The sequence below is a fragment of the Cynocephalus volans genome, chromosome 3 (assembly GCF_027409185.1).
Source record: "Cynocephalus volans isolate mCynVol1 chromosome 3, mCynVol1.pri, whole genome shotgun sequence".
NCBI lineage: Eukaryota > Metazoa > Chordata > Mammalia > Dermoptera > Cynocephalidae > Cynocephalus > Cynocephalus volans.
This window is the reverse complement of record NC_084462.1, coordinates 94,346,954-94,372,386: the sequence shown is the minus strand read 5'-3', so window position 1 is coordinate 94,372,386 and position 25,433 is coordinate 94,346,954. Positions and strand designations below refer to the sequence as shown.

The following is a 25,433-nucleotide window of genomic DNA, read 5'->3' as shown; positions in this document are numbered from 1 at the left end:
AAGAGAAAAACAAAAATGAGTAAAGGATAAAAACAGGTAATATATAAAAGAAATTAAACATACAATTAAATTATGAAAAGATGTTAATAATATTAGTAATAATAGAAATGTAAATTACAGTAATAAAATGATTTGACTAACAGATTGGCAAAAGTTAAAAAAAACTGATTAAAGTTTGGGAACTGGAATGGAGAAAGAACATCATCATATCCTTTTAATGGGAAGGTAAGTTGACAAAGCAATTCAAGAAAACATTTGGCAAAAATCTATCAAAATTTTGTAGAAGCAACCCAAGTTTCCATTGACAGATATATGGATAAGGAAAAGGTGGCATATAAATGCAATGGAATATTACTCAGCCTTAAAAAGAAAGGAAATTCTAACATGCTACAACATGGATGAATCTTGAGGATGTTATGCTAAGTGAAATAAGCCAGTCACAAAAAGACAAATACTGTATGATTCCACTTATATGAGGTACCTAGAGTAATCAAAATTATAGAGACAGAAAGCAGAATGGTGTTTGTCAGGGGTTGGGAAGAGGTGGGAATGGGTGGCTATTATTTAATGGGTAGAGAGTTTCACTTTTATAAGATGAAAAGAGCTATGGAGATGGATGATGGTAATGTTTGCATAATATTATGAATGTATTTAATACCACTGAACTGTACACTTAAAAATGGTTAAGATGGGGCTGACCCCGTGGCGCACTCGGGAGAGTACGGCGCTGGGAGCGCAGCAACGCTCCCGCCGCGGGTTCAGATCCTAAATAGGAATGGCCGGTGCGCTCACTGGCTGAGTACCAGTCAAAAAAAAAAAAAAAAAAGGTTAAGATGGTAAATTTTGTTATGTGTATTTTATCACAATAAAAAAAAATTAGGAAAAAAATCTATCAATATTTTAAACGCATATATATACCCTTCAACCCAGAAAAATCTACCTTTAAGAATCTAGCTTCTTCCAATCAACAGGGTGGAATAAACAGTACCTAGCATCACCCTCTTCCACAATAAACCAATTTACAACTATTAAAAAGCAACAACTGCCAAGCTGGGGCCACTAGAGCTCAGTGGAGGAGGAGAGACCTATGGAGTCCATGAAGGTGGGAGAAGCCACAATGAGGGAAAGAAAGGACCACTTCAACCATTTTGAGCCCCAGCCACTTCAAGGCTGGCCCTGGTAAGCACATGGAGCAAAAGCTGGCAAAAGTCACTGCTGTGCCCTTTGTATGAAGTTGCTTGGAGGCTGCAGGGGAAGAGAGGGCCTTGGTGACACCCAGGCCAACAAGACCACTAATAGGGTTCCTATGGACCCACACAGGAGTCAGGGGCCACAGACAACTGAAAAAAGGAGCCATTCAGAGGCCAGTGAGTCATTACACGGGACCGGTACATGGCCTGTCCCATGGGAACTGTTTAGAGTGAGGGCAGTGGGGGAGATGGTCCCCCCAGGGGAACACCGGGGCACAACAAGGACAGCTGATTTGCTCTCCAGTCAGCACATGCCCACTCAATGGAGACTGGTCAGGAATATAGAACTGCAAGGGGTACAGTTTGCTAAAAAAGACTCAAGCCCAGACCAGAGTTTTCACACGACCCAGGTGTACCAGACCTCACAAGATGCAGAAGTGCTTACAAGGTCAACAATTAAAACCTGAGCTGCACAAAAAGCCTTCCCTAGAGAATCAGCAGCAAAGCAGCAATTTAGCTCAACCACAGGGCTCAAGTGCAGGTTCCCACAGAAGTCCCCCCATTTTAGAAGTAAGCAAAGGATAACAAATTATAGTTCCAGTGCAGAGTTTAAGTGGTGGGGGTAGCTAATAATCCAACACAGAACTGAAAGAGAACACAAAATTCCCACAGATCAGAGACAAAGTTCTGATATTAACCAGTAAAGGTCTACCACCACCAAAGAATGCCTATAAAACCTAGAAAGACTGGAATCTCCCCATGCTCCCGAGTGGGGGAGGGGAGATGCTGAGGGCCTCAGCTACACACCCCCACATCTGCATCCAGCCCAGTGATGACCACCAAGCAGCTGCCAGAAGCGTCCCAGGTTCCCAAGCCCAGGTTGGGTGTACCAAGGGCTCAGCCATGCTCTCCCGACGTCCACATCGTAGCCACAACTGAGCTGCCTCTGGAAGCCCCCTGGGCTCCCCTGTCAGAATGATGGGGGTGTCACAGGCCTTGGCCACACTCCTCTCCTTCCTCCTCTTCCCACCCTACCCTTCTCACCTTTCCTCTCTCCCCCTCCCCACCAACTGCTCCACATCTTAGAATGTAAAATAATAATAATAATAAATTAAAAAAAAAAAAAAAGAATCTAGCCTCAGGCACTCTTTAAGATATACTTGTTTATATAAAAACAAAGGTAAATGTGTTCATTCAAAGCAACATTGTACTGATCAGTGAAAAAAATCGGAGCAATCTAGTTGTCTAGAAAAAGGGTAAGGGTGAAATAAATGATGATATATTCATGCAAAGGAAGATCTACAGCCATTAAAAGCCAAGACTTATATGTATCAACACAGAATGATACCCATGATATGCTGTTAAGTTAAAAACAAGTTGCAAAACAACAGAATATACAGTAGAATCCCACTTACACACACACACCTCAACTAAACATAATAAAGATCTGTAAGGATATACACTAAACTTTTAACAGTGTCACCTCTGGGAAGGACTATGATAGGGCAAAAAGGCAACTATAATTTTTATTTACATTCTTCTGCATTATTTGAAATTTTTAAAAAGGTAGTTTTTGGTGTATTGCCTAGCTAAATAAAGTAAATAATTTTTTTAATGCTGTTGTTTCAAAGACAATATGGGAATATAAATTCTCATCATGTAGGATTACAGAATGTATAAAGCAGGCTGATGCTAAAATATATCCCGATGGTTATTTTAATCTACCAGGGCATAGTTGTCAGCTTTACCTATGATGTAGCCCTTCTGGTCCTAAACTTCAATGCATTTCATTCAATAAATATTTATTGAAAGCCTCTATGTCCTAAAAACTATGACAGACACAGGAGGTATAACGTACATAAAACCTGAGCCTTCTCCTTGAGAGGTATATAGTCAGGTGGGGATGAAGGACACACAAATGTATCATTACAATTTGGTAAGTGAAGATAGAGGCATGCAGAAGAAAAGGACAGAGAAAAAGAAGATTGTTAGTGGCCTTTGTTTTCTTCTCCAGATATAATCTAATTGGCTTTGGGATGTGTTCAATTAAAGAGTACCATATCATTCTCAAGGTTACAAGCAGGCGTGGGTTTTTGGTGTCAGCTTCCAAGATACAAGAACATCCTAGTTAGGTGAACTCAGCCTCTATTTTGGTTTCTATTTGATCATGTTATGATTTTTTTTTTTTTTTTTTTTGTCTTTTTTTGTGACCGGTAAGGGGATCGCAAACCTTAGCTTGGCGTCACCCGTGCCGTGCTCAGCCAGTGAGCACACCGGCCATCCCTATATAGGATCCGAACCCGTGGCCGGAGTGCTGCTGCGCTCCCAGCGCTGCACTCTCCTGAGTGAGCCATGGGGTCAGCCCAATCATGTTATGATATTATTCTGACCCTGGCTTCATAGAATTTAGCTACTCATCAAATCAAAAATCTTGGTCCCATTTGCAAGGATGACAGCAAAATAAGCAGCAAAAGACCCTGTCCTATTATCTAAAAAGATAGCAAAGTTAAGTAGCAATGCAAGAGTAGTCTATACTCATCCTTCCAAAATAAGAAAAGACAAATTTACACAACCTACAAAACAATCAACAAAATATACTCCAAAAGCAATGGTAAACTTTCAAAAGCCAGATTCAATTGAAAGGTTTCAGGTAAAAGGTTTCTGCAGGTTCTTGGGCACTGCTGCTTGCTATACATTTGGAATAATTGTTTTGTTAAGGCAAATTGGCAAAATGTACCAAAAACCTTAAAAAGCTCATTTAAAAAAATTAATAGACTATTTTTTAGTGCAGTTTTAGGTTTAAAGAAAAACTGAGCAGAAAGTACAGAGTTCTCATATACCTTTTCTCCCCTCCACTGCAGTTTCCCTTAATATTAATATCTTGTGTTAGTCTAGTACATTTGTTACAACTGATGAGTCAATGTTATAATTGATGAGCTGATGTTGATACATTATCATGAACTGAAGTCCGTAATTTACACTAGGGTTCACCCTTGGTATTATACATTTTTGAGTTTGACAAATGTATGACATGCACATATCACTCTAGCATCAAACAGAATAGTTTTACTACTTGAAAAATCCCTTATGCTCCTCTCCACCTAGTCATCTCTCAAACTCTTTCACTACCATACCCCAGCCGCTGACGACCACTGATCTTTTATATTATCCATAGCTTGCCTTTTCCAAAATGTCATATAGTTGGAATCATACAATACGCAGCCTTTTCAGAATGGTTTCTTTACCTTATCAATATGCATTTAAGGGTCCACCATGTGTGTTCAAGGCTTGATAGCTCATTTCTTTTTAGGACTAAATAATATTGCATCCTTTGTATGTACGACAGTTTATTCATTCACCTATTGAAGGAATCTTGATTGCTTCCAAGCTGCTATAAACATTTGTGTGCAGTTTTTTGAGTGGACATAAGTTTTCAACTCATTTGTGTAAATACCCAGGAGCACTATTGCTGGATCATATGGTAAAAGAATGTTTAGTTCTATAAGAAACTGCTGAACTATCTTCCAAAGTAGCCATACCATTTCACATTTCCACCAGCAATGAATAAGAGTTCCTATTGTTTTATATTCTCACTAGCATTTGGTGTTGTATTTTGGAATTTTGCCATTCTAATAAGTGTGCAGTGATATCTCACTGTTGCTTTAATTTGCAGTTCCCTAATGATATATGATATTGAGCATTTATCTATTCATGCACTTAATTGACCATTTGTATGTATTTTTTTTTTTTTTTGCCACATGAATTGATTTTATTATTATTATTTTTTTTTTTAATTTTTATTTTATCGATATACATTGTGGCTGATTATTGCTCCCCATCACCAAAACCTCCCTCCCTCCTCCCCCGCAACAATGTCTTTTCTGTTTGCTTGTCGTATCAACTTCAAGTAATTGTGGTTGTTATATCTTCTCCCACCCCCCGCCCCGATTTTTTTTTTTTTTTTTTTTGGTGTGTGTGTATGTGTGAATTTATTTTTTTTTTAATTTTTTTTTTTTTTGGTTTAGAACATTGATCTTTATTTAGCCAATGCTGTGATTTTTGGGTTACCATAACTTTCTTGTCAGTTCATAAACAGGAGTTTGTTTTTTCTCTTGTTTTGTTATTCACTGCATTTGTGTTTCTCTAGAGTTGGTTTTTACATTTTTTTTTTCAGTTTATTTTTTTTTTATTTTAATTTTAATTAATTTATTTATTTTTAATTTTATTTTCTCGATATACATTGTGGCTGATTATTGCTCCCCATCACCAAAACCTCTCTCCCTTCTCCCTCCCCCCCCCAACAATGTCCTTTCTGTTTGCTTGTCGTATCAACTTCAAGTAACTGTGGTTGTTATATCTTCTTCCCCCCCCCCCGGTTTTGTGTGTGTGTGTGAATTTACATATTAATTTTTAGCTCCCACCAATAAGTGAGAACATGTGGTTTTTCTCTTTCTGTGCCCGACTAGTTTCACTTAATATAATTCTCTCGAGGTCCATCCATGTTGTTGCAAATGGCAGTATTTCATTCGTTTTTATAGCTGAGTAGTATTCCATTGTGTAGATGTATCACATTTTCCGTATCCACTAATCTGATGATGAACATTTGGGCTGGTTCCAACTCTTGGCTATTGTAAAGAGTGCTGTGATGAACATTGGGGAACAGGTATACCTTCGACTTGATGATTTCCATTCCTCTGGGTATATTCCCAACAGTGGGATAGCTGGGTCGTATGGTAGATCTATCTGCAATTGTTTGAGGAAACTCCATACCATTTTCCATAGAGGCTGCGCCATTTTGCAGTCCCACCAACAATGTATGAGAGTTCCTTTTTCTCCACAACCTCGCCAGCATTTATCGTTCATAGTCTTTTGGATTTTAGCCATCCTAACTGGGGTGAAATGGTATCTCAGTGTGGTTTTGATTTGCATTTCCCGGATGCTGAGTGATGTTGAGCATTTTTTCATATGTCTGTTGGCCATTTGTATATCTTCCTTAGAGAAATGCCTACTTAGCTCTTTTGCCCACTTTTTAATTGGGTTGCTTGTTTTCTTCTTGTAAAGTTGTTTGAGTTCCTTATATAGTCTGGATATTAATCCTTTGTCAGATGTATATTTTGCAAATATTTTCTCCCACTCTGTTGGTTGTCTTTTAACTCTGTTAATTGTTTCTTTTGCTGTGCAGAAGCTTTTTAGTTTGATATAATCCCATTTGTTTATTTTTCCTTTGGTTGCCCGTGCTTTTGGGGTCGCATTCATGAAGTCTGTGTCCAGTCCTATTTCCTGAAGTGTTTCTCCTATGTTTTCTTTAAGAAGTTTTATTGTTTCAGGGTGTATATTTAAATCCTTAATCCATTTTGAGTTGATTTTAGTATACGGTGAGAGGTATGGATCTAGTTTCATTCTCCTGCATATTGATATCCAGTTCTCCCAGCACCATTTACTGAAGAGGCTTGGTGCCTTTGTCAAAGATCAGATGGCAGTAAGTGTGTGGGTTGATTTCTGGATTCTCTATTCTATTCCATTGGTCAGTGTGTCTGTTTTTATGCCAGTACCATACTGTTTTGGTTATTATAGCTTTGTAGTATAGCTTAAAGTTGGGTAGTGTTATGCCTCCAGCTTTATTTTTTTGCTCAGCATTGCTTTGGATATGCATGGTCTTTTATTGTTCCAAATAAATGTCTGGATAGTTTTTTCGAATTCTGAGAAAAATGACTTTGGAATTTTGATGGGGATTGCATTGAATTTGTATATCACTTTGGGTAGTATGGACATTTCCACTATGTTGATTCAAGAGCATGGGATATCTTTCCATCTTTCCAATCCAAGAGCATGGGATATCTTTCCATCTTCTTGTATCCTCTCTAATTTCTCTCAGCAGTGGTTTGTAGTTCTCATTATAGAGATTTTTCACCTCCTTGGTTACCTCAATTCCTAAGTATTTTATTTTTTTGGTGGCTATTGTAAATGGGCAGGCTTTCTTGATTTCTCGTTCTGCATGTTCACTATTGGAGAAAAGAAATGCTACTGATTTTTGTGTGTTGATTTTGTATCCTGCTACTGTGCTGAAGTCATTTATCAATTCCAAGAGTTTTTTTGTAGAGGTTTTAGGCTGTTCGATATATAGGATCATGTCATCTGCAAACAGGGACAGTTTGACTTCATCTTTTCCAACCTGGATGCCCTTTATTTCCTTCTCTTCTCTGATTGCTCTGGCTAGTACTTCCAACACTATGTCGAATAGGAGTGGTGAGAGTGGGCATCCTTGTCTAGTTCCTGTTCTTAAAGGAAAAGCTTTCAGCTTTTCCCCATTCAGGATGCTATTGGCAGTGGGTTTGTCATATATGGCTTTAATTATGTTGAGATACTTTTCCTCTATACCTAACTTATAGAGGGTCTTTGTCATGAATGAGTGCTGAACTTTATCAAATGCTTTTTCAGCATCTATAGAGATGATCATATGGTCCTTGTGTTTGACTTTATTGATATGGTGTATCACATTTATTGATTTGTGTATGTTGAACCAACCTTGCATCCCTGGGATGAATCCCACTTGATCATGGTGAATAATTTTACGTATGTGTTGCTGTATTCTGTTTGCTAGTATTTTAGTGAGGATTTTTGCATCTATATTCATCAAGGATATCGGCCTGTAGTTTTCTTTTTTGGTTATATCTTTACCTGGTTTTGGTATCAGGATGATGTTTGCTTCACAGAATGAGTTTGGGAGATTTGCATCCATTTCGATCTTTTGGAATAGTTTGTAAAGAATCGGTGTCAATTCCTCTTTGAATGTTTGGTAAAATTCTGCTGTGAATCCATCTGGTCCTGGTCTTTTCTTTGTTGGGAGCCTTCTGATAACAGCTTCAATCTCCTTTTTGTTATTGGTCTGTTCAAATTTTCTACGTCTTCACGGTTCAGTTTTGGGAGCTTGTGTGTGTCCAGAAATTTATCCATTTCCTCCAGATTTTCAAATTTGTTGGCGTATAGTTGTTTATAGGAGTCTCGAATGATTCCTTGCATTTCAGATGAATCAGTTGTAATATCGCCTTTTTCATTTCTAATTTTTGTTATTTGAGTCTTCTCTCTTCTTTTTTTTGTTAGCCATGCTAATGGTTTGTCAATTTTATTTATCTTTTCAAACAACCAACTTTTTGATTCATTGATCTTTTGAATTGTTTTTTGGTTTTCAATTTCATTCAGTTCTGCTCTGACCTTAATGATTTCTTTCCGTCTGCTAACTTTAGGTTTGGATTGTTCTTGTTTTTCTAGTTCTTTAAGGTGAAGTGTTAGGTTGTTCACTTGCCATCTTTCCATTCTTCTGAAGTGAGTGTTTAATGCAATAAATTTCCCCCTCAATACTGCTTTTGCAGTATCCCTCAGGTTTTGGTATGATGTATCATTGTTTTCATTAGTTTCAATAAATTTTTTGATTTCCTGCTTGATTTCTTCTTGGACCCATATGTCATTAAGTAGAATGCTGTTTAATTTCCATGTGTTTGTATAGTTTCCAGAGTTTCGTTTGTTATTAATTTCTAGTTTTAATCCATTGTGGTCTGAGAAGATACATGGGATAATTCCAATTTTTTTGAATTTATTGAGACTTGTGACCCAATATGTGATCTATCCTGGAGAATGATCCATGTGCTGATGAGAAGAATGAATATTCTGAGGTTGTTGGATGGAATGTTCTGTAGATATCTGCCAATTCCAATTGATCTAGAGTCTTGTTTAGATCTTGTGTTTCTCTACTGATTCTTTGCCTAGATGATCTGTCTAATATTGACAGTGGGGTGTTCAGGTCCCCTGCTATTATGGTATTAGTGTCTATTTCCTTCTTTAGGTCTAATAGAGTTTGTTTTATAAATCTGGCTGCTCCAACATTGGGTGTGTACATATTTATGATTGTTATGTCTTCTTGATGGATCAGTCCTTTTATCATTAAGTAGTGTCCCTCATTGTCTCTTTATATGGTTTTTAGTTTAAAGTCTATTTTGTCAGATATAAGAATAGCTACTCCAGCTCGTTTTTCTTTTCTGTTGCATGGTAAATCTTTTTCCATCCTTTCACTCTTTATGTGAATCTTTATGGGTGAGGTGGGTCTCTTGTAGGCAGCATATAGTTGGGTCCTCCTTTTTGATCCAGTCAGCCAGTCTGTGTCTTTTGATTGGGGAATTTAAGCCTTTTACATTAAGAGTTGTTATTGAAAGGTGTTGATTTATTCCTAGCATTTTATTGGTTGTTTGGTTGTCTTAGGTGTCTTTTGTTCCTTGCTTTCTGATTTACTGTTTGTTTCCTGTGTTTGTTGGTTCCTTAGGTTGTTGATAGCGTTCTTGTTTGCTTGTTTTCTCTTCATGAATGCCATTTTCATTATACTAGTGGGTTTTGATTTTTTGTGGGTTTTTATGGCAGTGGTAGTTATTTTTCAGGAACCAAACCCAGTACTCCCTTGAGGATTTCTTGTAAGGGTGGTCGTGTGGTAGTGAACTCCCGCAGTTTTTGTTGGTCTGAGGAATGTACTATTTGCCCTTCATTTCGGAAGGATAGCCTTGCAGGGTAGAGTATTCTTGGCTGGCAATCTTTGTCTTTTAGTATTTTGAATATATCATCCCATTCCTTTCTAGCTTTTAGGGTTTGTGATGAAAAGCCTCATGTTAGCCTGATTGGGGCTCCCTTATAGGTGATTTGATGCTTCTCTCTTGCAGCTTTTAAGATTCTCTCTTTGTCTCTGAGTTTTGCCAATTTGACTATAACATGTCTTGGAGAAGGCCTTTTTGGGTTGAATACGTTTGGAGATCGTTGTGCTTCCTGGATCTCAAGATCTGTGATTTTTCCTATACCTGGGAAGTTTTCTGCCACTATTTTGTTGAATATGTTTTCAATGGAATCTCCATTTTCCTCCCCTTCTGGAATACCCATGACTCGGATATTTGAGCGTTTAAGGTTGTCTGATATCTCTCTCAGATTTTCTTCAATGTCCTTGATTCTTTTTTCTTTCTTTTTGTCTGCTTGTGTTATTTCAAACAGCCCATCTTCAAGTTCAGAGGTTCTCTCTTCACCTTAGACAAGCCTGCTGGTTAAACTCTCCATTGTGTTTTTTATTTCGCTGAATAACTTCTTCAGTTCAGCAAGTTCTGCTACATTTTTTTTCAGGACATTGATTTCCTTGTACATTTCCTCTTTCAGATCCTGTATACTTTTCCTCATTTCATCATGATGTCTAGCTGAGTTTTCTTGTATCTCATTCAGTTTCCTTAGAATTATCACTCGAAATTCCTTGTCAGTCATTTCAAGGGCTCTTGTTCTATAGGATCTAGAGTTTGAGATTTATTAACTTTTGGTGGTGTACTTTCTTGATTTTTTGTATTTCTGCTATCTTTTTTTTGATGTTTATTCATTGTGGCAGGGGGTTTCACAGTCCACTGGTTTGAGATTATTGACTAACTAAGATGTTGCTGTAGTTGCCAATTTGGTATGGCTACCTCCGTGACTGCTCAGTTGGCCTCTAGTGCCTTGTGTGTATGGTTGCCTCAGGTCTTGGGCCTCTCCGGGGAGCCACCTTTCTGGTCAGCTTGGACTCTGATGGGCTGCTGGATCACGTACCACAGGGTGTGTGATCTCTGTTGAGCTTTCACTTCCTGTGCAGGACTTCTCCCTGTTCCGTGTGCTCTGGCCCAGGCTGTTAGATCGTGCAGTGGCGACCCCACAGGGTGTGTGGTTTCTGTCGAGTCTCCCCCTCCCTGGCCGCACGTCTCCCCACTCTGTGCGCACTGGGCTGGGCTGGGATGTGTCTTCTGCAACCCTCGTCTATCAGCTGGGCCTTCAAGACCCTGCTCGGCACCGCCTCGCCCAGGAAGTCTAGCAGGTTTCTGGTAGGCACAGACGACCGGTCGCTCTGCGTGCCTTTGTAGCACTGTGTAGATCTTTCTCGGGACTTGTTCACCTTTGTATCCCCCCGGTATGGACTGAGTCTAGCGCCCGCCTGCAGCCATCTCTCCGGCAGGTTCAAGCGGACTTGGGAACTCTCCTACCACACTGTTCCCAACCAGAAATTGGTTAGGCGTTTTTCCAAACAGGTGGCCGCAGAGATGGTATCTGCCTCCCAGTAACAGGAAGTTCACCGGGGCCGGAGTCCAGGGTGTGGTGGAATGACAGTTGGCCTCGCCCGTACTTCCTTGCCCTCCCAACACTGGCTGGGGACGCCCCACGCCACCAGCCCCACCAGAGAACCGCGGAGGGAGTGGGAGGGGGGGCCGGCCCGCAGGCCCCGGGAAGCCCCGTGCCGGGGCAAGCAAGTGGGAAGGCTCAGTGAGGAACCAAGTGGAGCCGGGCCGGAGCTGCCAGCACCTGGGAAAATGGAGGCAGCCCTGGGGCGGTGCGTGAACCGGTGATGCAGCCGGAAGCCGGGTGGGCGTCAGCCCCCCGAGCAGGGCTGGGCCAGGGGTCACTCACAGGGCTGTGCCAGGTCGGGTGCTCTCTCTCTGCCTCTGGTTTGTCGCCTTCCCCGTTCTTGGCTGCTGCCGCCTCGGGCTGTTCAGTCGGTCCCGCAGAGCAGCTCGGGCGCTCCCAGGAATCTTCTTTTATACTGGCCTGAAACCTTGAATCATGAATAGGGCCGCTGGCCGCCTTCAGCGCGGCCCTGGCCTCCGGGATCCTGTCTGCATCCACAGCAGCCCTGGCGCTGTGTTCCCTGTTTAGAGACTCGCTTTTGCAGCTAAGAAACAGTTCTTTTCCTGCTCCATACTTCAAAGCTGTTGCCTGTAAATGAGGCAGCCTCTCCTGCCAAGGGCAAAGTCATGAATTGATTTTATAAGTGAAAGAGTTGAATGATTCCTCCCACATGACTTAATTTCTAATTTTATGCACATTCAGCTCCCTGACTATCACAGAAGTGAAACAGTAATCATTCTAAAGCGCCTCATGTTGAATTTTGACAATCAGGCAAATTTGTTCGGATTTGGCTGCCTCAGTGGTAGTGTCATGCTTCATAACTAATATTCCTTGAATTTATTTTTCTTATATATACTTAAAATGTCTAGAGAAAAGCAATATTTGTCCCAGTGTCAGCTGAAGCTCTCAAACCACTGGAACCGTCGAGCTGTGTACACCACGCCACTCACAGCCCCGCCGCCGACTCCCGAGGGCCTCTCCAAAGGGATCCCGGGTCTCGTTAAGAGCAGCCATTTGTATGTATTTTGGTGAAGTGCTTGTTCAGATCTTTTGCCTATTTTTTTAACTGGGTTGTTTTCTTATTCTTGAGTTTTAAGAGTTCTTTGCATATTCTGCAAAGATTTTTGCTCCATCTGTGGCTTGTCTCTTTATTGTCTTAAAGATCCATATTTTTTAATCCAGAATTCCATTTCTGAGAACCTATCCTAAGAAAATAATCCTACATATGGAAAAATGATTTACATATAAAGATGTTTACTGCAACACTGTTTAATGTTTTAAAAACAAACAAAAAAAGAAACCCAAATAAATTCCCCAGTTACAGGTAAGTGTTAAAATACACTTAAATATTATACACACAATAAGTTCTAAAAGAAATATCAAAAACTTAATGCACAATCTTATGTATTTTGCTTTTTCCGTTTAAAAATATATGATAAAATTTTTTTCTTTCTTTTACAACTTTGTATACTTCATTTGAAAACATTTTTTCTGATTAGAAGAAATGGTTGTAGGAATATACTCTATGTAACTCACTTTACTCATTCAACAACACTGAGAAAACATTTATCTGTGTTAAAAATAATCATTAACAGTGGGTGTGTGTTTTTATTTACTTATTTATTTATGAAGAGAAAAATGCAAAGGTTTATTGTAAGTTTTTTTAAAGAGGTAAACTACTAAAAAGCTGGAGATCACCAAGTAGTGTCACATTACACACTTCAGAGCAAAGAACTCAGAATTGTGTTTTTTTCTTGTTTTCAAAAGTTGTTTTTCTTGTTCCTTTCCTCACATAATATCCAATCTTGAGTTTCCCCTGCCATTACTCTCCCCTTTTTCCCCTTCTCTGAAGCAACACATAATCCTTTCTTATGTCTTCCAATCTTTTTTTAATGGCTTTTTTTCTTTTATGAAGTATTTTATTATACAAAAGAATATACACAATGTAGAGGTAAGTTACAAAGTATAATAAAATGAACACCCATAAACCCAGCATCCACTCTAAGAGAATATCGATACTTTCTGGAATTCTTTTCCAAGATAAAAAAAAAGAAAGGAGAGAGAGAGGGAGGGAGGGAGAGGGAGAGAGAGGGAGGGAGGGAGGGAGAAAGGGAGAATGAATATCAGTACTGTTGAAGCTCCCTGTGTGATCATCTAGAGTCCCATACCCTTACACTGGAGGTAACTACTCATCTGAATTGTGTTTACTGGTCATTTCCTCGCTTTCCTTTAAAAATTTTACCTCTTGTATATTGTAATATACTTGTATTCCAGAAAGCTTCTATCAACTTACTGTCCCACCAAAAGTGTTCCATTCTCTTCACATTCACTTTTGATGGGTCATTTTTTTAAAGCTTTAGGTAAAACATAATTTTCTATTAGTCACACAATAACCCATCTTTCTGATGACTAAAGAGATTCCTGTGTAAGGTTTGTAAGCACCAAGTAGAGCTTTGCAAAAACCCAAAGACAGCAAACCTAAGAATGCTCCATAAAAGTGTGCTTTGTGGTGGCGATGTAAACTGGTAAGATTTAAATATCTGAATGTAGCTTAGTGAAGAGGTTCCCAAAAATTAATACACAAGTTTTGACCAGTCCACAGAAAAATCAGAAAAAGGACAATGTGGTGAGCCCTTTCACAGAGCTACATGCATTCAATTTAAAAAACTATTCCTTATTCTGAAATTATCTTAATTTCTTGGAATTGAAATGTGTTTTCTTTATAAACTGACAGGAGATGGCAAGTATTTTTTGGTTGCTGTTCGTGTGACCTTTTTTTTTTTTTAATTTAAATTCAACTTAGTTGGCCAAATAAAAAGTTGAAACCTTATGTTGTACCCAAAGTCACAGTTTTCTGAAATTGTATTGACCCACAAAATCTCAAAACTTGGGAAGCACTGGATTAGGAGTCTTTAAATCTGAGGAACTTGAAAACTCTGATCTTGAGCCTTCCTTCCCTTTAGTCAGAGTAAAAATGAGAAGAAATTAATGACTTCTCCTTGTCTGAACTTCTGGCATTATTTCTTGAATTCTCCAGTATAAGAAAAACTATAATAAATGGAGAAGATTGGGAAACATGGAATATAACCAATGATCAACTTCGTAAATTTCACCAATGATTAGCTTTGCAATATTAGGAAAACATTTTAATCTCACTATGGCACAGATTCCCTAATTGTTTTTTCTTGTGTACAATAATACCTATAACCTATATTACCAATAGCCCATCACTTCCTGGGATGGAAGGAGTAATTGAGGCCAGTCTAAAAACATGATAAAACTTTCAGCTTTATGGAAGATATGGTCTATATCACTTCAAGATGTTATTTACATTTACACAGGATTTTAGGCATGTTATACATACAAGTAGAAACATCAATTATTATGTCTGTCCAAGACCTGAGTACAGAACCAGCACTACTATTTGAGAAATACATTTCAGCTCAAAATAACAAGGTTGTCTAAAAATGTAACAGGAAAGGAAAAAGTCCTCAACCTCATTATGTAATTAAGAAAATATAATTAAGACCACAATATGATACTATTATAAATCCACCAGATTGGCTAAAATTAAAAAGACTGACAACACCAAATCTTGCAAGAATGTAGAGCAATGGGAACTCTCATATATAGCTGGAGAGCCTATAAATTGGTATAATCACTTTAGAAAACAGTCTGACAATATTAAGTATGACTGAAGATCCATATACCCTAGAACCTAGCAATTCTATTCCAGATACATAACCTAGAGAAACTCCTGTACATGTGTACCAAAAATATGAAAAATGTTCAGAGCAAAATTGTGCATAATACCCCCAAACTGGAAACAGTGTACATATCCACACACACCACAGCAAATAAAGACAATAGGGTTTACTGAACTCTATAAGGCCAATGGACAAACTATGCAGCTACATACATAATACTACTCAACAAGAAAAATATATATGACTCCACCTACATAAAGTTCAAAACCAAATAAAAGTATTCAATATGATTTGGGTGACAAGCTAAACGGGGGGGAGGGGATCAAGGAAACCATTACCACAAAACATAAGAGAGAGGTTCTCTCAGTGGAGGAGAGAGTGATTATGATCCAGAAGGGACAAATCGGGGGCCTCTGAGATCTAGCAATATTCTACTTCTTGACGTGAGAAGTGTTACACAGCCATTTGCTTTATAGTTATTTTCTTTAAAACTGTTCGTATGCTTTATATAATCATTTTTATAAAAATGATATATCTTACCAAAAAATTTTAAGGAGCTACTTCTTGTTGTAGTAGATGTCCTATCATATGATATGTTAAACTAGAGGCTAATGGTCCACATATCACAGCTGTTATAACAGGAAATCAAGCACTGGTCAAGAAAGAATGTGGACTAGATGGCCATCAGATTCCTATTAATTGAGAGATTTTATGAATCTATATTCATACCTTGTAACGATGATTTTTATGAACACTCTTCTGGAAGCAGTCCATACAGAGTACACATGTTGGATCAATTGCACAGTCTCTGAAAAAGATCGATAATTAGATTTTAATTTAGATGACTCCCATTGCTGCTTAAGGTATGACTACAATATAAAGTGAATGAGTTTCCTACAGGGTGCACAAACTGACTATGAAAATGTTTCAAAAACTGAATTCCTAAAATATTTTTTAAAAAGACAACAATGACAGCATAATTTTAGCCTCATTTTAGTCATATTTGAGTGTAAAGATTGAATATTTGATTTTGTTTAATTCATCCTCATAACTTTGAGACTTCACCTGGTTTCCTGCCTTGGTTTGTGTTTGTTTGTTTTTTGGTAGCTGGCCGGCAAAGGGCTCTGAACCCGTGACCTTGGTGTTAAAAGGCTATGCTCTAACCAACTGAGCTAACTGACCAGCTGGTTTCAAACTTGTTATAATTCAAAATCAGTTTTGTGAAAAATGATCAATTTTTTTCCATTATCTGCCATCACCTTACCCTATTACATTTATAAATATATTTTACAAATTCTGATTGCTCATTGTTAAACTGGATAAAGACAAAATTCATTGGAATGCATGCAACATAAGGGCAGGGATTTTTATTTATTTTGACACTGATGTGTCCCAAACACCTAGAACAGTGCCTGGCACATAGTAGATACTCAATATTTACTGAATGAATAGAATAAATTTAATCCCTCTTAACCTTTCCTATAACAACTTTTAAAATGTAATATTTTATTTAACATTTTCAGGGAAACATTAAGAACAATATAAATTAGTGCAAAGTACAGGATTAATTTTTAAAGTATTTTATTTTGAAGAGATGAAATTATGAAGTTTTAAAATGAAATTTAAAAGGCTAATAGGAAATAAAGGTTGTTTAATAATATTCTGTAAAATACGTATGATTTCTGAACTATTTAAAACAGGATTTCTCAACCTCAGCATTTCGACATTTTGGACCAGATTATTTGTTGGCAGTAAAGGGGACTGTAGGATGTTTAGCAGCAACCTTGGCCTCTACCCAGTAGATGCCAGTACCAACCCCTGGTTGTAATAATTAAAAATGTTTCCATGAAAATTTCGGAGACATGAGGTCTATAAATATCCACTATGCCTTAGTTAAAACTGATTGGGCTTTACCTAAAAATACATAAGAAAATAAATGAAACTTACTATATGATACATAGCTAAACAGTACATAAAATGTAGAAACTAATTTTTTTTTCTAAGAACTGTATAAAAAAGAAAATATGTTCTAAACAACTTTTACCTATACATACACCAGTCAAGCCTAGGATTATAGTCTAAAAATTCACACTCCTAACCTGAACTACCTCTAATGAAGGAAGAAAACTAAAAGTGCTGCTAAGATCTTAAAGTTGAAAATTTCAGGCAGGGGTAGGGAGTAAAAAGTTCTCTGTGTTACCATGATGTTTAAGGAAACTGCTCTTACAAAGAACAAAAAGCTTAAAACTGCTTCCACTTTTCCTACCACTGGACTTTTCTATTCAACTAAATTCCAACTATTCCTACGGGCCCACAATATCATACCCACAATTCTAAAATACAAAAAGTCCTGAAACAGAAAGGTTTTGTTTTTCTGTAGGTTTTGCACTAAATCTCACTTGGTGGCAAAAAATGACCTGACCTGACACAAGACTTTATTTATATTAATTACTGTGAACATTCATAGATTTCTTACAGAAATGTGATGTTTGATTACAGGGTCCTGCTCTGACTCTGCTGGAGAAGTATTCAGGATTTTGAAATGCACATGGCCCCAAGGGTTTCAGATAAGAGTGTGTCAACTACATTATAAACAAGGCAAAAATCTATCACATATACTTTTGGAGAACAGGAAGAAAAAGTGAGAGAGCTGATTAACTAGAAGTCATATATTCAGAAATAAGCTGTAATAGCAAAAACATACGTATAAGTATACAGAAAAAGGAAGTTAATGAAGTAGAATTAAATATATTATAAATAGTAACAAACCAAGAAAGGTACATCATGAAAGAGGTACAAAATACCAACACTGTAATTATAACAAATCTATAAATTTCTAATTCTTACCTACAAGAATATGTTGTCTCTCCACTTTTGAAAACCTTTCCACAGAGTTGAAATGCTCCACTATGCTTCAATTTCTCTAAGCAAATATCTGGATCTTCTCCAAACAAGTACCATTCCAATGGAGTGAATATTGACATTTGTACACTCTCTTCCTGCTTTTCTGAGTCTGGGTCCATTTCAGCAAAATAAATTTCTGGCACCAATTGTGCCAAATGATGCAAGAAAGCAGTATAAAAATCAATTTGCTGATCCCACACCTGAAAGAAAAGAAGACAAAGATTAGACTTTCTTACAAGTTCCTTCTTAAAGATCTAGTGGCAAAAATAATGGTATAATTCTGTAATCTCAAAGTGATTTATTATATATTTTATCTTTCACCTATACAAAAGGAAAGTGGGTGATTAAAAAAAAAATTAACATTGGAAATAAGCAGTTGCCCACATATCACAGCTGAAAAAAAGAAGAGCAGCTATAGTAGATGAGAATTACCCTTCATTGTAGAATGGCCAACTTCTGCTCTGTAAAGGTGATCCTATTATTATAAACTGTACAGACAAAGCATTCCCCATACTCTTAGTTTGTTTTAGGGAACCATAGTGTTTAATGAGATCAAAATGAATGTAAGCCAGAGTTCTGTGAACACAAAAAGCATCATCCATGAAAGAAAGAAAAAAAAAAAGGATAAATTGGACCTCATCAAAAATAAACATTTTGCTCTTCAAAAGCAATTATTACAGATGGCTTATTTGCACATGAAAACATGCTCAACATCTTTAGTCATTAGAGAAATGCAAATTAAAATGACAATGATATACCCCTACACAGCCTATTAAAGTGGCTAAAATTAAAGAATGGCAAAGGGCCGGCCTGTGGCTCACTCGGGAGAGTGTGGTGCTGATAACACCAAGGCTGTGGGTTCGGATCCCTATATAGGGATGGCCAGTTAGCTCATTTGGGAGAGTGTGGTGCTGACAACACCAAGTCAAGGGTTAAGATCCCCTTACCTGTCATCTTTTAGAGGAAAAAAAAAAAAAAAAGATTGGCAATACCAAATGCCAAAAAATATGTAGAAAGTTGAATAGGAAAGTGCTGGTGGGAATTCAAAATGGTACAGCCACTTTACAAAAGAGTTTGACAGTTTCTTATAATGTGAAACATACACTCACCATACACATATGGCCCAGCAGTCAAACTACTACTTACCCAAGAAAGGAAAACTTACGTTCACTCAAAAACTTGTATGCAAATGTTATAGCGGCTTGATTTATAAAATGGCCAAACACTGGAAATTTCCCAACGGTCCTTCAACTGATAAATTAATAAACAAACTGTGGTACATCCAAACAATTGAATACTACTCAGCAATAAAAGGAAAGAACTATCAACACACACAACATCATGGACAATCTCAAAATGCATTACTGTTAAAGAAGTCAAATCCAAAAGGCTATGTACTGCCTCTTAGTAGGTGGGACCATGTTGAGAGCATCTGTGTGAATTAAGCAAAGCCCATCTCTGTTTGTGCCAAATTCCTGATTCTCACAAACGGTGGGTTTAATAGCCACTATATGCAGATTTCTATAAAACCACCATTTTACTCTTATCTTCAACCAAACAAGGAATCTTTTTAGGTATTCAAGCATTTAACAGAGCATTCTCTGTTAAAAATAGACATTTGGGAATTACTGGCAGTTTGGGCTTAAAGGTGAGGTCTGATTACCCTAAACCATTCAACCAGCCCAACATTATTAATGCCACTCTGTACAGCAGGCTCAAGTGAATGGAGACTGGGGAAACAAAGAGAGCTGAGGGCATAGCTCTCTATTATCAACCTAACTTTGGCAATTTAATTGCAGTTAACATCCTTCCAATTAAATTAACACTGTTCATCTGAAATTGGTTCACCTTCTGGTTTTATTAGCATTTCATGTTTGTTTTACAGTTATGTAAAAACTGTAAGTATAAAGTATTTAAACTTAGTTTTATATTTGTGTACATTTAAGTTACAATCTAATTAAAATAATTTAAATTTTTAAAAACGCTAAAAATGTTTCCATTTATATGACATTGTGGCAAAGGCAAAACTACTAGAGAGATAGAGAACAGCACAGCAGTTGCCAGGGGTTGAGTGTGGGGCAGGGTTGACTACAAAGTGGCAGAGAAGGAATTTTTGAGAGCAAGAGGACTGTTCTGTATCTGCATTGTGGTGGTGGTCTCCCAACTATTGGCAGTTGTCAACACTCACAAAACTGTACAACAATAAATAGTAATTTATTTTATGTAAATTTAAAAAGTGAATAAAAAAGGACATAGTTTTAAAAAATGAGGAGAGCTACAGATTGACAGAAAAGTATATGCAAGAATACACTGAATGTTTTCCCCCAAGATCAGTGCTGTGGATTGATTGAATTGTGTCCCCCAAATTTCATATATTAGAATCTTAATCCCCATTGTAAGTGTTGAGGGTGGAAAATCTATTATGGTAATTGAAAGGTGGGGCCTTAAAGAGGTGATGAAATTATAGGAGCACACCATAGTGGATGGATTAAAAATGGTGGTCATGGGCATAGTTTGGAGGGTTTCAAAAGAGGAGCACAAAGAGTCTGTCTCTCTCTGCTCCCTTTGCCATTTTTGCAATATGATAGCCTGCTTTTACTGTTGCTACCACCAAGGGCTTCACCAGCTGTGTTCCCTGGACTTTGGACTTCCCAGCCTCAGAAACTGTAAGCAACAAATTTCGTTTTCTTTATAAAATACCCAGTTCCATGTTTTTTGTTATAAGCAACAGAAAAAGACCAATACAATCGGAAAAGAGGCAATTTCCTATTCAATATTGTACTGGAAGCCTTGTTAGTGTAATAAGACAAAAAAAAAAAAAAGAGAAAAGAAAAACGGCATGATTGGAAAGGAAGAAATAAAACTCTATTTACAGATGACATTATCATCTTCTCAGAAAATTTCCTAAGGAATCACACACACACACACACACACACACACACACACCACACACACAAATTTTTTTTTTTTTTTTTTTTTTGTCTTTTTTGTGACCAGCACTCAGCCAGTGAGTGCACCGGTCATTCCTATATAGGATCCGAACCCGCTGCGGGAGTGTTGCCGCGCTCCCAGCGCCGCACTCTCCTGAGTGCGCCACGGGCTCGGCCCCACACACACAAATTTTAAGTGAATTGAGCAAGCTCACCAGATATAAGATCAATGTACAAAAACCAATTCTTTCTATATACTAAAAACAAACAATTGGAAAATAAAAATTTTTTAAAAACCATTTACCATAGTATCAAAAAATGGAAAATATCTGGGCATAAATTTAACAAAAGATGTATAAGACCTCTATGCTGAAAAACAAAACATTGAGATAAATTCCTAAAAGAGCTAAATAAATGAAGAGATATACCATGTTCATTGATTATAAGACTGAATATTAAGATGTCCATACTTCCCAAATTGATCTATAAATTCCACACAATCCCAGCAAACTTTCTGTAAAAATTAACAAGCTGATTCTAAAATGAATATGGAAATATAAAGGACCTAAAAGAGATATGTAGTACCTGATTTCAAGACTGACTATAAAGCTATACTAATTGAGACAGTGCAGTATTAGCATTGTCAGACATAAATATCAATGGAACAGAAGAGTCCAAAAATCAATCTACACATACATAATCAATTGATTTTTGAAAAGGAACCAACCCAATTTGAAGGAGAAAAGATAGTTTTTTCAAAAATGGTGCAGGAGCAATTAGATATCATTAGCTCAGTTGGTTAGAGCATGGTGTTGTAACATCAAGGTCAAGGGTATAGATCTCTATACTGGCCAGCCACCAAAAAAAATCTTATTTTGGTTAAATATATGTATATTTACATAGCAAAAAACCATGAGGAATAGATAGTAAAATGTTAACAGGGGTGGGTGATGAAATTTTAGTATATTTTCATTGAATTTGTTTGTCATGGAATATATTTACAGTGATTCCATATTTGAGGAGTAATTTTGTAATTGTAAAATTAAAAATATTTTGCTAAAACCTTTTTTAAAAACTATACCTTCCAGTATTCCAATTCCAACTTTTCTACGATAGTCACAGACCAACCTGTTTTCTCCATACACCTGGCAACACCTTCAACTAGCAGATAGATAACATTTAATGTTCTGTGCTATACCCAAGGTTCTTTTCTTCAAACAGTACTAAACGAAAAAAAAAAAATCCTTTATATTCAGTGCTACAAATCAAACAAAAAACCTTTCGATCCTACCCAGTAACAGAAGGCATGGAACTAGTTATTTTCACATTCTCTTTTCAAGAATAGGAGAAACTTGAAAGTCACCAAAGACCCATAGGATCTTCCAGTACAAGCCCCTCATTTTATAGATGAGAAAACTGAGTCACAAGGAAGTAAATTGATTTATCCAAGATCATGAAATAACCAGTTAATATCAGAGTCAGGAACAGAAGCAGGTATCCTAACTCCTAGAGTTCAGTGCTCCTTCTACAAACCAAAAATAAATATACAGTTCTTTTAAATTTACCCTTATTGACTTGTTCAATTTCACATTAACAGTAAAACAAAACATTGACTTCGGGCCGAGCCCATGGCGCATTCGGGAGAGTGCGGCACTGGGAGCGCGGCGACGCTCCCGCCGCGGGTTCAGATCCTATATGGGACTGGCCGGTGCACTCACTGGCTGAGTGCCGGTCACGAAAAAGACAAAAACAAACAAACAAACAAACAAAAAACATTGACTTCTTTCTAATCTTTTCCTCTAAATGAAGTCTCTTTGCTAACAACTACCTACTATTTCTGAATACTACTAAATATTCTTAAATTGTATCTTTTTGTCATTACATGGCTTAGCATGAAGAACTGATACTTTAAAACATTATACTGTTGGTTGATTTGGGCAGAAAGTCTGGGTGTTAATGCCTTAAACACCCTTTCCATCCATCTCACCACTAGCTCTCCATCCCTTCACCTCCACCCTACCTTATCTATTCCTCAATGCCCAGCTCAAGGCCCACCTTAGTGAATCCTTCACTGATCAGCCCAAGAAAATCTCTCTCCTCTGTTATCTCCAATACAGCACTTACTGAAGGAGGTATTCATTCTGTACTTACACCACAGCCTGATATCATCAGTTACCTTTGAATGCGTATATCTAGCCTCTTCAACTAAACTGTAAGCTCCCTGAGGAGAGGAACTTTGCCTTTCAAATCCCTGTAACTCTCACAGGCCTTGCACAAGTATACGACTAAAGTTCTCAGTAACTGGTAAATGCTAAGTGCTTCTTACTAGAGAGAACAAAGCGAATTTTGACAACATCAGGCCTTCTATAACTTTGTTTATATAATCCTTACAGAAGACAAAGTACAATTACACTCTTTCACAAAGTTTTTTCCCATTATTGCCACAAAACTATGGAAAATATTTTTCAACTAAAATTTTTTTTGCCAGATAAGAAAAATTACACAGTATGTATTTTACTGGGTGACATGTTCACAAATTATCACTGGTGACTGGAGTAGGTTTGACTTTTTTTCTTTGTGTGGTTTTTAATATTTTCCCCGATTTGTGACAGGAATAAAATTAAGAATTTTTTACTTCTATGTCCAGAAAAAAACAAAATTTTTTCAACATTTGGAATTAAGAGAAGGCTTGCCTAATTGACTGCTCTGTAAAAACAAGTTCTCACAACACTTAAATTCCCAAACATTCCAAACATTTTCCTCATCCCCATGGAGACCAAAAGATATGTTCTCAACTCTGACCCAGGAACTTGGATGCCTGTCTGGGAACATCATTCTGAAAAAGGAACTTACTTAAGAACAGTAGATTCCTTTTGTTCAAACCACAACTTATCCTTGTTTAGACAACTGCTGGAAATCTACAGAGCCTTCAGAAGCCCTGCAATTCTTTTTCTAATTCTTCTTTTTTGAAGTGGAAACAAAAACTGGAGGCTCTAGAATTTTTCATAGCCAGTACTGTATTAGTCATTAGAGCATCTCTAGGCAACAAGAAATTTTTGGTTATACAAAGTTTTGTTGTAATACTATTTGACAGACTCATAAAGTTTAAAAACAACAAAAAACTCTAGTTCAATTGCTTACCCCACAGGAAACTCCACCTGTCATATATTAAGTTAACTACCTAAGGCTAACTAAACACTACTTAGCCCATTTCCATTCTTACAGTTCATAACTAAGCCAAAATCCACCTTCCTGTAATTTTTATCCTACACTACCTGAAATAATCTAGTACAATTCACTCTGCTCTTTCATTAAACAGCCTTCCAAATAAATGAAGATAACTATTATGTCTCTCATTAGCCTCTTCATTCCAGGACTAATCTGGAATGAAGAGACTAAAGAAATTTGTCCATCCCTAAGATATGGTATCCAGACCACTTTCCATGTTGATTATTCTTTTATGGACATGCATGATATGCTTCCATACAGAGGATTGGGACTATTTATTACTGTCCTTATCTTGGGCACTACACTTCTTTAAAAGATTATTTTTTTCAGCAGCCACATCACACTTATGACTTGGTTAGTATGCAGACAACTAAAACCCTTAGACCAATCACATATAAGAAACCTAGTCCTATACACAAATGAACCTAAGTATAAAGCCTTACCACAATTAAGTTTCACCTTGTTAGTTTTCACTCAACTTTCAGCGTAAGGAGATTTTTTTTTTTCACCCTATAACATATTTGTTATCCCTGCCAGCCTTGTGCTGTCTGTAAATACGATAAGTAAGCCTTCTACGTCTTTATGGCATTGATAAAATAAGCCATGGTCAAATATAGAGCCATGTGACATACAAGGCCCCTCTCTTTTCTTTCCTGTTGAGATAATGTATAAACATGCTGTCAGAATCTGGGTTTTGAAAGTGTCCTGTCCCTCCTAAACTACTCTCTTCCTTTTTCATCTCTGACCATAGCTCATGCCCCAACTTTCTAGGCTCTCCTTGAAGCCTTTGGATAAATGAAATCTGCTTTCCTAAACTCTGGGGTACATATTTCACATTCTCTTTCTGCTTTATGTAATATATACTTGCAAACCAACTAAAATCTTTTCTTCAATTACAAGGCAGAGCATGTATGTATAAAAAAATGAATGGGATAAATTAAGACCTGTGGCTTATTTCTAGCTTACCCATAAATACCGAAAGTTCAAAGGCATTTTAAAAGTTAGTCCATAAAGACACATTAAGTGGTTATAGCCCCATTCCTCTAAACAAGTCAAACAGATTTCGTTCTGAAGAGCAGTATTAAGTAAACCATTAGAAGAAGAATTATATTTAAGTGAATAACAGTAGATTCCATTATGGACAGGACCTATGCCATTCCCAGGTAGCAAGTAGGCACTTAGGGAAACACAATAACTCCTCCAGAGTCTTTAAGTAATGTTTATTTAGTACAGCATGTTTCCATTATCACAGGTGTGTAACAACATTTAAAAAAAAAAAAAAAGACTGTACCAAGTACTTTTAAAAA

At 37.3% G+C, this 25,433-nt stretch overlaps 1 protein-coding gene across 2 annotated transcripts in view; it reads right to left on the bottom strand.

The window, feature by feature from the left end:
* UBR1 (ubiquitin protein ligase E3 component n-recognin 1) overlaps positions 1–25,433 on the bottom strand; it is a 137,888-nt gene that overhangs the window by 106,275 nt on the left and 6,180 nt on the right. For both annotated transcript variants that reach the window (XM_063089129.1, XM_063089130.1), the window contains 2 exons: positions 17,912–18,168; positions 15,794–15,872 (listed from right to left, as the gene is read on the bottom strand). In XM_063089129.1, the coding sequence (XP_062945199.1) occupies positions 15,794–15,872; positions 17,912–18,168 (336 nt within the window). The remainder of the gene's footprint in view (positions 1–15,793; positions 15,873–17,911; positions 18,169–25,433) is intronic.